At 35.4% G+C, this 14,378-nt stretch overlaps 1 protein-coding gene across 1 annotated transcript in view; it reads left to right on the top strand.

Annotated features, from left to right (window-relative positions):
* Window positions 1–618: 618 nt before the first annotated feature.
* The window catches only part of mpp5b (membrane protein, palmitoylated 5b (MAGUK p55 subfamily member 5)), a gene marked incomplete in the record, with an annotated part of 17,448 nt that continues 3,688 nt past the window's right edge, over window positions 619–14,378 (top strand). Inside the window, 8 exon segments of the mRNA XM_024290542.2 lie at window positions 619–820; window positions 3,706–4,152; window positions 4,227–4,435; window positions 8,490–8,567; window positions 9,586–9,705; window positions 11,669–11,830; window positions 11,906–11,983; window positions 12,064–12,247. Of these exon segments, the coding sequence (XP_024146310.1) occupies window positions 3,837–4,152; window positions 4,227–4,435; window positions 8,490–8,567; window positions 9,586–9,705; window positions 11,669–11,830; window positions 11,906–11,983; window positions 12,064–12,247 (1,147 nt within the window).

Consider the following 14,378-nt stretch of genomic DNA (forward strand, 5'->3'; position numbering starts at 1 on the left):
GAAAAGGTACAAATAAAGTTTTATCACGACTTCAAAAAAGTCAAAAAATGTTTCCGATTAATAAAGCATTTTTATTGCATTAACTTAATGAGCTTTCTTGACTTTGAATATTATCAATTATTTTTATAATTATTATAAAAAAAATTCTTCTAATTCAAGTTAATATGACGTTCTAAAATGAACCACTAAAACATGATTTCAGTTAAACAATTCTTAACATTGTGGCATAATAGTTAAACTATGATTGATTGATTGATTGATTGATTGATTGATGTATTTCAAGCTATTTTATGAAAGGGGGTATAATAAAATACAGATATATCAAATCTTTTTGAGATTTTCTTTAATAAATTGATAAGAAAGTAATTCCTATTCATGTATAGATATATTTGCAACTATAGAAACATTACACACACAATACATTGAATACATGTTTAATAAATATTGTTGAATAGGGTCGTGGGGTATTTTATTTTATTTTGTTTTATTTTATTTTATTTTATTTTATTTTATTTTATTTTATTTTATTTTATTTTATTTTATTTTATTTTATTTTATTTTATTTTATCTTTCTGCATCCCATGGTGAGAAAACTGTGTTAATTCTGTGTTGGGCCGAGAGGGGGCGCCGTTGTGCCGCCGTGTTGCCACGGAGACGGCTGAAAACAATTGGCGCAGTTCATCCGCAGCAATGGCTACAACTGAGCCCGGACCAAACTCTGAGCTGCAGGGGAGCGGAGTCCTCTAAAGACCGGAGGATACGCGGAGCCTGTTCGTCTGTGAGCGAAAGACGAGATTTCTGGACGTCGAAAGTCAAAATAGTGAGTTAAAGTGCCGAAGAAGTTTTGTTTGGCCACTTTTGAGGCGGTAAGTTGGTGTATTTTGAAACGGGACAGCTAAGCTACACTGTTAGCGGTCCAGAGCTACTAAGCTAAGTCTCCTTCTGTCACCGTTAATTACCGAAAACAAATCCGGTTTTATACATTTAAAACATTTTCTATGTGTTTTTTCGAAGCGTTTGATGAATATTTTTTACTTTTATTCATAAATAAAATGAATTTAGTTAAAAGCAACAATTAAAAGTCACAATAAGTGTCATTCCTGTAGAGATTTTTTATATCTAAACAATATTTTAATCAATTTGACTTAAATTTCTTTGAGTAAAAATGAATTCTACTCATTCTAAAAATTAAATTTTTGTTTCTTATGATCATATTTTATTAAATTTGTTGTAAATTAGTTTACATTTAATATATTTGTAGCTTTTAGTTATTTATATAACCACAAAAAATCTATTTCATTTAGTTAGTTAAAAGGTTTTGTTCAAAAATATTCACAAACATTAATAATTAAATGTGACAGAAATCTACTTACCAATCAAAAAATACACCTTTAAAACGACTCAAATATAATTAAATTTATTCAGTAAACCAGAGAAAGTGCAGATAATAACATATTTATCATAAAGTTGAAAAATGTGTGAACTTTTGTGACAAAATGAACTAAAAATATAGATGAAACAGTGTCAAAATAGCCATTTTAAAAGGAAATAATCTTTACTTGGTAACTTTGAATCAAATAAAACTTTATTTATAAAGGACTTGTAACACAAAGTGATTTTCAGGCTTAAGCCAATTAAAAATGTAAAACTTTTAATGTTATTTTAGTGTGTGACGTCCCTCTGCTTGTTGCTATAAAAAGTAATTTATGTAGCTTTGTAGGTTAGCAGAGCTAGCAGACTTTTTGCATCATTTGTTTGTATCTGAGTGGGTGTGTTCTCTTCCATTCATTCCCACTGTTCCACCTGAGTACTCCTCTACTTTCCGGTATCCCTCCCAGTGCTCCTGTGGTCACTGAGCTGGAGCGGCGTGCTCGAGCCAGAGCTTAATTAAGCCCACAGGAACAGATGGCAGTCTCTGCTGTTTTTCAGGAGCGTGCTGCCATTCTAAATGCAGCTAAACGCTTCTGCAGGGGAAGCGCTTGGGAGGCGCAGAGGCGACTTGCCAGACGCAATTAGCCGTGGATAGTTGGTAAAGGAAGGGGAAGGCTTGCATTAAGTGTGAGGGGACATGACTAACTTCATCACACGTGTGTCAGAGGCCGCCTTTCAGCGACAATACTGTCTGTTTTTAGTTCTGTAGGGCAGGATTAAAAGCAAATGATCCTTCAAATTTACAGTATGTCAGGCCTGTAGAGCCTTTATGAAATTAATGTGCGCTAATTCAGAAAGAAGGTGAAAATATTCATGTTTTCACCTGCAAAAACCTTCTTTAACCACATATTTAAATTTAAAAATATCCAAATTGAGTCATTTTCATGTTTTTTAAATAGACACCAGACACATATTTACATGTTGATGATGTTGCAGATGCACAGATGGGTTTCTAAAGATAATTACAGACAGGTGTGTCCAGGTAAAAGTCTGGAGAGAGGGGATTTGAGGTGACGGAGAAATTAGAAGTGCTGTGACAGATTAGAGCAGGAGGAGGAATCTGATCAGTGGGTTTTTGTCAAAGAAAAGTTTGAGCATTTGCAACAAAAAAACCCAACTTTTTTTTAAAATGTGGATGCAGCATATTTCAACAATTTTGCTTCATAAGACGGCCTTTTCTGATGTTGTTGGCTGCCTCTGAGCCGATTATTTTCACAGAAATATTCTTTAACATAATACGGGTGTGTTGCAATCAGTAACCGAAATTTAACGGCAGCAAAATGAACAAGCACCAACATGTCACTCAAACACAAAAGAAAATTACCTCTTAAAAAGACTAACTAAATAAAAAAAGAAAAGAAAAGAAAAAAGTGGTATAATTTATTGGTTTTAACATTTTTTACCTTTTAGAGTTTTTATTAAAAAGAAAAAAAGTTGACATTTATTATGAAAATACTTCCAAGAAGTTAGTTAACCACTTCCTGTTGGTTAATATTGTCATCTGAACTATATTTGTATTGTTTATTGTCTTTTATTTAATAAAGTTTTACATAATCCCACAGTAAAACTCATGTATTTAATTATTATTTGACCAAGATTAGACATTTTTGTTGCTAAATTTTGTTAAATAAAAGTCAAAAGATGCCTTATAGCAAATAAATAAATATATTTGTCTAAACAACTTGGATTATTCTTTACTTTAAAGATTTCTCTCAACCACAAAACATACTATTTAAAAGAAAAAAAATAAATTTGCTAAACAACTAAAAAAGAAAAAAAAAACGTAATATAGTGTATTGGTTTTGATGTATTTAATTTTCTGTCTTCTTTTATTAAAAAAACAAAAAAAAGTTTTGACATTTATTTTGAAAATACTTCCCAGAATTGAGTTAACCACTTCCTGTGGGTAAATAAATATTGTCTTTGGAACTACAGTATATTTCTATTCTCGTTTGTCTTTATTTTATAAAGTTTTACATAATCACACATTTTATTTTAGAATTATTTGAAGAAAATTTTGCATTTTTCTTGTTAAATTTTGTTAAATAAAAGTCGAAAGCTGCAATTTTGCCAAATTTTTTGTCTAAACGAGTTGGATATTTCTTTACTTTAAAGATGCGCCTAAAGGTTTTTTTAATTAAAAAAAAATGTTTTGTCTGATTTATTAATTAGATCAATAATGAAAATATTTAAATAAAATATATGTGGCCTTTTCTAACGTTGGGTTATGATAAATGTGTTTTTTTTTTTTTGTTTATTCTGCTTGTGTTTCAGGGTGACGGACTCAAACGTTTCGTGCTATGACCCCGCAGTCTTGCCGCAGCCTCGGCCGACGTTCCTCGTAGCCCTCCAGCGCACCTCAGGAAACACTGGGGTGGTTCGAGCTGTACGCCGCCGCGACAGGGATGATTACATCCCACATAAATGGTTATGTTCAAGAGGCCCCCGGTCTGGCCGTGAGCCACAGAGAGAGGGCTGTGGACTGTCCAGGAGACGAGAGCGGCCGAGTCAAACCCTGGCACTGCGGCGCCCACATGGATCGAGTTCAGCACTACCGCGATGAGCTGAGGAGCAGGGAGGAGGAGGGGAAGCACGACATCGACCCCAATGCCTCTCTGAGGCTCAAGAAGCTGTCGCAGAACCCCAAAGTGGGCATCGACAACCCCACCTTTGAGGGGAAGGAAATCATTCCCAAGGACACCAGCACAGAAATGACAGTGGGTAAGTTCAGGAAAGGGGGAGAAGAATTGTGAAAGTTTAATATTTAAAAATAATCCTACATGTGTCCTCTTCAGACCTGGAGGACTTGGAGCAGGCTCTGAAGTGGACGCAGCACTGCTTGAACGACCCCCAGAGCCAGCAGGATGTGGACGTGATCATGCAGCTTTTAGCCAAAGAAGAATTCAGGAACGCCTACGCGATCTTCAGCACGCTGTCGCAGCCCATGAGCCGAGTCAGTCCCACCTCGCCGCTCACAGCGCAGGCCCTGGACCTCTGCCAGGAGGTAACGCTCCAACCGTCCAACACGTTTCTGGATCTGCTCGATCCTGTTCTGAGTCTCACGTGAGACAAGCGGACACATTCTCTCACAGTCTCTTGCTTTTTGTCTTGTGATTGATTTTAAGTAACAAACTTAAATGTGGTTCAATTTTTATTACAAATGTTTCAATTAAAAAATATATATATTTTTGTCTTACTTTTATTTAGAACAACCTAGTTTTGATTCAAACTCCTTCTAATTCACAACTTACCTTTATATCCAGGACTACACTCGATTTACATAAATAAACTGGGACTGGGAATCGATTCAAAAAAATTAACTAATTAATTGCAAACCTGGGGAAAAATAATTGCAATTAATTTTTTTTTTTATATTTTTATTTTTGCCGACCAAATCTGCAAATAATCACAAAATGAAATTTACATGACATGACAATGCGGCGGGCCATGGATCAAATAGTCCTCTTTTTGTGAAAAAGCGATCTAAACCAAGAAAATAACAGGACTAAAATCCTAAAAACCGATTGAATATTTATTTCTTATGTAAATAAGCGTGGTATAAGTGGGAAAAGAACCTAATGAAGTGTTTTAAGGCACGCTGTGGATGACTGCACACAAAAAGACTGCTGCTCCGATGAATTTGTGTTAATAAATATTAACGAGTTAATTATAATTTGTTAATCACCAGCGTTAATGTGTCAACATTAAAACCATTAAATATTTTAAGTAAGCCATGAAGAGGTTAAAAAGTACTCCTAAATAAAAAAAATTAATCAGCCGAAAAGTTATTCCCAAAACTTTAGTAAGAATTACATTTTTTATGTGCCATTAATGTTAAAACTTTTCATATTCATTGGGATTTGAGTCTAATAATAAGTATTATGTCAAAGTTCTGATAAAATTTAATCTATGAATTTTTTTAAAAAGACAACAAAAAATTTCAATATAAAAGAAGAAAAATGGTATTAAAATAAAGGTTAACAGCTTTTTTTACATGTACCTATTAAAGACCCACTCCAATTAACATTGTTTTTGTTGTTTTAATATGTTCTTGTAGCGGAAGACACATTTAAAAAGAATTTAGGATTTTTTGTTGATTCAAATCAAGATTAATCTGGAGCAGATTAAAAAAAGCCGGTTTGAAAAAGCTCTGATGTACAAACTGAAAAGTAGGGATTTAAACGATGTTTGATACGTATAGAAAAATTGATCGGGCAACCAAAGATATGAACAAGATTATGATGGTTAAAAGGTAATAAAAATCAATCAAGAAGTAAACAATCAATTTCTTTAAAACTGCAGTTTCTCTTCCTGTTTTTTTTTCTACTATCTTAGTTTTTTATATAAACAAAAAGACGTCCTCCAGGTCAATAACTGAATATGTTTCTCTTATTTATAGTTTAAAATGCCATTTGAATAAGAAATATCTAGATTTTAATGTTTTTCGTTAAAGAATCTGACTGTATTTTATCGCCAAACATGGAGTTGAATGCTTTATGTATCGATTTGTGAACCATGTATCGACTCGTGTGAGAGGGAAAGGTACACACTCCTACTGAAATGTGTTTTTCCAAAGTCTCTGCATCCCCTTACAAACAAATTAACGTCTTGTGCGTCGGGATCGGACTCTAAACTGTACGGCTGGACAGCTCGAACGTTATCGAGAGTTAGCTTGTGGTTGTGAGGGACTGTAAGCTAGCAGGAGAGGATGTAAACAAAAGGATGATGGGATATCGGTGGAGGCTTACTTCCGTGCGAACTTAGTGGCAAGTTTCTGATGAACTGCTGCTTTGCACAAAGAAAACGTTGCAGGTTTTTGTGATTTTACCTCAAAAACGACATAATCGTAAAACAAAATTGTCCCTTTTTAATATTTTTTCTTTATTAAAATGACAGTTTGGCACATAAATTGAGTAAATAGTGTGGATAGAGTTTGAGTTCTATGAGTCCGATGTGTAACAATGTTCTGATGCAACAATCTATAATACTTGCAGCGAAGAGTTCATTTATAGGCCAGTGAGCAGCCATGACAGGTTTGTGTTTGTTCTCACATAGCAGACAGGGAGAGTTTCAGGCTGCAGTGTGTCTGCACTGAGTGTGACACTCATATTGTGTAAGCTAATCTCTCAGCAGCGCTGCACTAGCTGAGCGCCGCGGCGCTCTGCAGGACGAAGGCCAGGATCTGGGCAGCCAGAAAAAGAAACTCCAGCCGCTTACAGCAGCGGGGGCTGAGGTGCAGCGCTGCTCGGGGAGGGAGGGGGAGGAAGGGGAAGTGCGTCACCTCGTTAGCCAGAGCTTCGATTAGTATAACTCACAAACTAAGCTCTCAAAAAGGGATGAAGAAGCAGGAGGGCTGAGAACACCAAAATGTTTTCTGACGAAGCTGCTGAGAGAAAGGAGAAACACCAAAAGAAAAAAGTCATTTTTTTAACAAATTTTTTGAACTTTTGTTTAATGTGTTATTTCTGGTGCAAATACAGTTTATGAAATATTAAGTCATGAAAATAGTTAAAATAAGGCTAAAGATTAAAGACCTACTCTGATCAAAATCAAGTTTTTGGTGTTTTCCTTATGATGGAGGACATATTTAAAGATTGTGTTTTTTTATTGAAATCACTGTGAATCAGGAGCAGACAAAAAATGCCAGCTTAAAAAAAAAAGTACAATGTACGTCTTTGTTTTCCCCGCCCAAGCTGGCTCCAAACTGGATGGCTCCGATATTGGTCGCCATTTTTGTAGCACTGGTAATGTTGAGGTGTGGTTGAGAGGGCTGTAAGCTAGTGGGAGTGATGACTGGAGCGGGACTTTAAAGTAAGATGAAGAATTATCCATTAGTTTAAAGAAACATGACTAAATCCTTTCAAATAATGCATATTCGGAATAATTCGACTGTCAAAAAGTTGGGAGTTACGTAGCACTAGGTCACTACAAACGATTATTTTAGTAGTCGACAATCACAGATTTTTTTCTTTTTTGTTTTTTAGTTTTTTTTTTCAATTCGCCGGCTAATCAGGTCATGTATGAACTGGTTATAAAACACACATCTTAGCCATCATTAGCTTTAAACTAAATAAAAACTAGATATATAGCATTATCTGCTAGCGTGAATGCTATAAGCTGAATTTGGCCTCTGAAGATGCTAGCTAAAAACGCTGAAGTTAATAGCTGAAAATGCTGATAGCTGAAGATGCTGAAATTAATAGCTGAAAATGCTGAAGCTGAAATCTTAGTTAAAATCTTAGTTAAATTCCAAATTACCTTACAAAACGAAAAAGTAAGTAAGTTAGCCAAAACAGCTAGCATGCAGCTGAAATATTAGCTAAACTCAAAGACAATTAAGATGATAGTTTCTTAAACTTGTAATGAATAGTCCAACCTCTCTCTTTCATTAGTTTTTGGTATCAAAACGGGATTAAATCAAACGGAGTCGGCATCTTAAACAAAGGAACTATTTTTCACAACGGATAAAGTTTTGGTCTCACTCTCTGAAATATAAAAAAACGGAATTTTTTTGGAGTTGACGCTCACAACTTTACTACACTCTGACTCCATATAATATAAAGTAACGACTAACCTGCTATTAAATTAGTCATCAACTATTTTAATAGTCGATTAGTCAACTAAAAATGATTTATTAATTTATTTTTTAGTTCTTCAAGTCCCACTTTAATCATCTTTTGATCTATTTTTAAAGTATTCCGTGTGAAATTTTAATCATGAATATGCCGTTTTAGCCAACATTTTACTACATATTTTTCTGTACTTTATTAGAAATTTGCCCCTTTTGTGTGGAGCAACCCCATCCCCTCTTCCCATCCCCATTGAAGACAGCTCAGATTAGGGAGTTTGTAATCCGCCCAGTTTATCTTCTACAAAAATGCTGTTTTTTCAAACTGCAATTTACATCTGCTCCCGATTCACAACAATTTGAATATATAAAATAATCGTAAAATACAATTTATGTGTCTTTAAATATCGTAAATATGTCAGAAAAAGTTTCTAAATGAAAGGAAGTTTTCCTCCTGACTTGCAGATTAACCAGAGAACATTTTCTTTAGGTTCAGAAGATTCTCCAGTCGAGCCAACAAAAGGAGGGCTTGGAGCTCAAAGCGCTGCTCACCAACCCTCATGTCCAGGTCAGAGATTCTGTTTTTATTGAGTTCTTTTCAAATGTTTGTCACCTTGAGAAGAAAAGATGGACATTTTGAGCTGTAGTTGTTCCTCCCAATCCTCTTATGATCTGGTATTGCATCAGAAAGGAGCGGAGCTTGTGTCCACCTAGCGCCATTCCGACGTGACAAATACGATCTCTTTTTCTGTTCACAACAATTTGAATTAAGATATACTCAGAAATGCAATTTTAAGCTTAATTTTCTTCAGTAAAATACCATTCTCATTGGAGTGGGTCTTAAACTCCCCAGTTTTTGAGCGTAGAAATTTAAGCTGCAGACAGGAAGTGACAACATTCCTTTAATGGGGGATTTGGCGGTGACTTTATGGAAGTTGAGCACCAGGGGTCTGAAATTTGATCTGTGAGACTCTGTGAACTGCCACTGCCCCCGCTGGCCTGTTAACCCCTCCACTGGGCTGGAACGGTGCCGCGTGATGAGATCCTGACCGGCGGCAGAGAAACTGGAACAGATTAAGTCAGTTTTCTCTGCAGGGAGCAAGAAAATCCACATGAATCACACAGTTGTTCAGGTAAACAACCTCACCGCCACAAACCAAGCGGCGGCACGTGAGAGCGTCCGCTCATTGTTTTCTGGGACGCCGTTTCCTCTGGGGCACAGAAGCCAAAGGTGCTGCGGTGATGGATGGCGGCGGATTCTGACTCCTACACACTGAGGGAGATTAAGACGGATTGTGCGCACGCCAAAGCTTAGCGTTCACTCTCCCAGGTCTCCTTTGCTGCAGGACAGAGAAACTAATTTGCACTGATAGTTATTAATTGTGGGATGTGAAGCCCACGTCACCGTAAATGAAGTGAAGGGCAACGTCTCACTTATTTATGGCTTTGGAGGTGAACTTGCTCATGGAAGAAAACACGCTCTACTGCTTCCCTCCCATTTAGCTTCTCTTCATTGTTTATAAATGAATGATCGCGCCAGATGTTGGTGTGCGATTGTCCTCCTGCATGCTGTGTGTGTGTCGCAGGCGCTCATGCAGGCTCACGACAGCGTGGCGGTGCAGGAAATGACGGAGGAAAACGTGACGCAGTACCTCGGAGAGACGGTCAAACTGGTGCGGCTGGAGAAGGCCAGAGACACTCCGCTGGTGGGACGTCAACTCTTTCCAACCTCAATTTGGGACTTTTCTGTATTTCAAATCCTTTTATTGTAAAGTTTATTTTGAGAACAGGAATGTGAGTCACAGTTTCTGCTGTGGTTCAGGACCAGTTCTTTCTATTTTAACCGGCAAAAGACACGATCCTGCACGGGTTTCTGTGCAAATACACTCTCCTGGTCTGTATGGTGGCCTTCTACCCCTCTGTAATGCCCCTCTGGCTGAAGAAAAATAAAATATTAGTCATTTTAATTTACTTTAGATTAAATAAGTTTATAAAATAATGACTGAGGTGCACGTAGAAGGAAGAAAAACAAAGGTTTTTACATCCCAGAGGCTTTTTATTGCTCTGCACTTACTCCAGAATGGACACATTTCAAACACTGAGCAATACTTTGATTAAAAAGTCAGTTTTTTTACTCACTTTTCAGTCTATTTTATGAGTTTAAAGCACTTATCCTATGGTGCGCAATAGGAGTGTTTCTAATAGCAGTGTAGGAAACAAATTGATTCAGTGAAATATCACTGAATCAATGCTGCCAAGATTATACTTATACTATGTTTTTTAAGCATCTGTTCAGGCACCTTAATTATTTTAGAAGTACTATTCACCTGCATCAGAGTTCTCAAACTCTATTTTCCTTGGGGCCACTGATTTATTGAGCATTTGTTCATGTCTATGTACTACTAAGCCATATCTTCTGCGTTTCCTGTGAAATGACAGGAGCTAACGACGCTAGCAACTGTTGCTAAGGACTTTTCTCAGGACCAGATCCAAATACAATAGCAAATGCAAAGTTTCAAGCATGAATACAAAGCTATCATCAAAGAAGCGTGGAAATGCAGAAGATTTTGCTAAGTAAACATTGAACTTTCATATTAAGGTGGGGCCACAAAATCTGGACTTGGGGGCCACAAATGGCCCTCGGGCCGCCAGTTTGAGACCAATGATGCACATTTATCAGTGTTAAAAGTACATTTATTCTTTGGTTTTTTGTTTCTTTTTTCATATACTGAAAAATACTTTGTTGTAAAGATCAGACAACACTGAATATTAAAAAAAAAATCTTAATTTACCAAAATAAAAGCATTATAAATTTGCTTAGGTAATGGCAACTTGTACAAAAAATACAGCTGTGGTCCAAAATGTTCTGATCATTAAATGCAATTTATTTTACTTTTTTTCATGTGAAAAGTGTATTATTATTTGGAAAAAAAATTCTATAGTCATAAAATTTAAGAAATATGGTGAAATATTGTCTCTAATACTGGATTTATTGGGACATGTATTGTGTATCGTGATGCGTATCGCAATACTCTTGCAAATACACACCCTACTAATATGTATATATTTGTATATTCTTTATATAGTTTTTCTACTGCGTCATAAATCAGTGAATTCCTGTTTATGTTAAGGTTTACACCAGTAATGATCCTATGTGGCACAGGAAGTCTTTTATTTTGAAAGGAAGCTTCACATTTTGAGAAAATCCTAGTTTCTCTTTATATTTCTGTCTTTATTAATTATTTTTAATACAATTATTAATATTATTTGTCATTTTATTAATACCAAAAAATAAATATAATGTATATTTTCGATAAAAAGTAATGAATACCATTTTTCTAAAGTGTAAAATAAAACTTTGTGGTTCCTATTAGATTTTGATCTGTAAAAATCAGGCTTTTTTACTCTAAACCCCTGGTTTAAATTAAACTCTTAGACTAAATTTAGTCATTTTTCACCACATTTCATTTTAAAAACGCTCATGAAATTCTTAGAGCAACAGACTTTGGCAGACTAACCCCATTTAATAAGCTTTTCCAAAGGCCTGAATGAGAAATGAATAATGTAGTTTCTGTAATGATGGATTTATTTCATTATTGAGCAACATTTAGTTAAACATTAAAGACAAATGAGAGCCCATCATCATCAGTTCACGTTTTTGCTCATCAGGGTGCGACTGTACGCAACGACATGGACAGCGTGGTGGTGAGCCGCGTGGTGAAAGGCGGCGCGGCGGAGCGCAGCGGCCTCCTCAACGAAGGAGACGAGATCCTGGAGATCAACGGCATTCCCATCCGAGGGAAACACATCAATGAAGTTCACGACTTGCTGGTAATTATCCCCGTCAAAGTGAACTCCTAACAAAGGAGAGCTTACGAGCGGGATAACGTTATGTTTCCTCGACAGCAACAAATGCACGGCGCGCTGACCTTCCTCCTCATCCCGAGCTCTCACGTTAAACCGGCCCCTCACCGGCAGACCGTCGTAAGTCACTAATGGCATGAGTGTGTGCGGGAACGCTGATCTACATGTACATGCATGCAACGCCTAAACCCTCTCCTCAGATGCACATACGGGCTTACTTCGACTACGATCCCTCCGATGATCCCTTCGTGCCGTGCCGGGAGCTGGGTCTGTCCTTTCAGAAGGGAGACATCCTCCATGTCATCAGTCAGGATGACCCCAACTGGTGGCAGGCCTACCGGGACGGAGACGAGGACAACCAGCCTCTGGCGGGACTCATACCTGGTAAACCAAACCGTATTTTATCATTTTTGTTGAAACAATCACAATCTGATCATCTAAAATCACAAATATGCTTTGGACAAAAGCATAAACCGAGGCTGAGGTTTTAGCCGGCTGTGTGGTGCACAGGTGGCTCAGACTGAGCCTAATAAGAGCTGAAAATCTCCCCGTCTGCAGGCGCTTTAAGAATAAGATCAACAAGATGTTTACTAGCATTAAGCAGCAAAAAAGGTCATGCGTTATATTTAGCACACAAAAAGTGGTATTTAACCTGCTTTGCCTTCAGTGTGGTGTCACTGCCCATAAGAGGGTTTAGATAAATGATAATAGGATTCTTCATTATGCGTTTAGATGCAGCTAGTTTCTAAAATACGTTGAACAGAATTCATTTTTTCTTCTTTTTTAAGGATTTTTAGTTCAGATATTCTAAATCCTGTGTAAACTAAAAATCATTTTTAAATGGATATGATGATCTTTAACTGAAAAATAATTAATAGTTTATTGTAAAACTTTGCTTTGGTTCATTTTTGTGGTAAAAGTTGAGCTCCTAATTTTGACTCAATCTGTCAGAATTTGGCAAAACTTTTCAGCAAAAAAAATTAAGAAAAAGAAAGTAAAATGAGTTTAAACACAAATCTGCTAAAAACTAAAAATAAATGCATTTATTAAGTTATATTTACTGGAATAACTTTTTGAAATAATATTACATTTAAGAGCTTTTATTTATGGCTTTTATTATTTTTTAACATTTTCGATCTACAGTAATCACTTCTCTGTTTGTTGAAACCAAGAAATCTTTTATATTATTAAAACATATTAGAAGTTATCAGAACTATTTTTTCATAAATAGTTCTGAACAACAAACTTTATTCAACCTGTTAGAAAAAAACTTATAACCAACATTTTGATCAAATCTCTCTTTGAAAATGTATAAAAAATATTTAAATCTTGATTCAAACCTAATTTTCTGTCAGAATTTGGCCAAAAATTCAGCAAAAATCTAAGAAAACAGAAAATAAAATGAGCTTGAACACAATTCTACTAAAAATTAGTGCATTTATTCTGTTACATGAGTAACTTTTTGACAAAAATAGTACATTTAAGAGAAAATCGTGCTGCACGATACTTTCATTTTTGGCATTTCTGGTAAAAAAAAAAAAAGGAAAAAAAAATCAGGCGTATTTTATCTAATCTCTTCTTTTGTTTTACACATCTTTGTGAAACAAGAAAAAATCTAGTATATTATTTTAAAATGTTTTTATTTTATCCTGATTCCATAAGTACGGACAAATATTCAACCTGTTAGAAAAAAAACTTTTTTTTCCTCTAATCTTACTTAAAGTTTTATAAGAATCACTGCATTTCACTTCCACTTTAACAATATTTTTGGTAATAATGAGTTCAGATCATAATTTCTAGAAACCTAATAATAAAATCTCATTTTTGACATTCTTTCTGATGACCTAAATCAGGGGTCTGCAACCTTCAACACTTAAAGAGCCATTTGGAGCCGCAATAAGATACTGATTTATATTTATGTTTTTTCTACTGACGTTATACATTTAAGTAAACTTTTGTGCTTTTTTTTGGTATGAATGAAATATAGAAATGGAGAGAAAATAGCTTTTTTTGACAGACTTTTGCATGATGTCCTTTCAAAATAAAAGACACCATAGGATTATGTCAATACAGCAAATGCAGTAGGAAATTTAAAGTCATCAATTATTGATTTTTTTACTGTTTTTTTTACTGTTTTTGGTGAATTTCAGCCTCAAATTCATAAAAACAAAAACAAAATCAAAGCTAATTAAGTGATGCTACAATATATTAAAACCATGATGGACACTTTAAATCATTGAATTTGTTCAAAAATACAACATAATCCAGTGGATTATAACTTTACGTAGTGTTAATTCTGTTTTTTCTTACTGACAATAAATTAGTTTTCTGTGACGAATGAAGCTCAAAATGAAGTCCAAATGTGTCTACCGTTGATTCATACTGTCTTTCCTTCAATCAGTTAAATAAAGTTTAAGTAAATTTACTTTTCTTTTTTTTTTTTACTTTACTACTTACTTACTTTTTCCTCTACAGTTCCTTTTTTATTTTTATTTGACCTAAATCCTCAAAGATT

The sequence above is a fragment of the Oryzias melastigma genome, linkage group LG24, assembly GCF_002922805.2.
Source record: "Oryzias melastigma strain HK-1 linkage group LG24, ASM292280v2, whole genome shotgun sequence".
In the NCBI taxonomy this organism is placed as follows: Eukaryota; Metazoa; Chordata; class Actinopteri; order Beloniformes; family Adrianichthyidae; genus Oryzias; species Oryzias melastigma.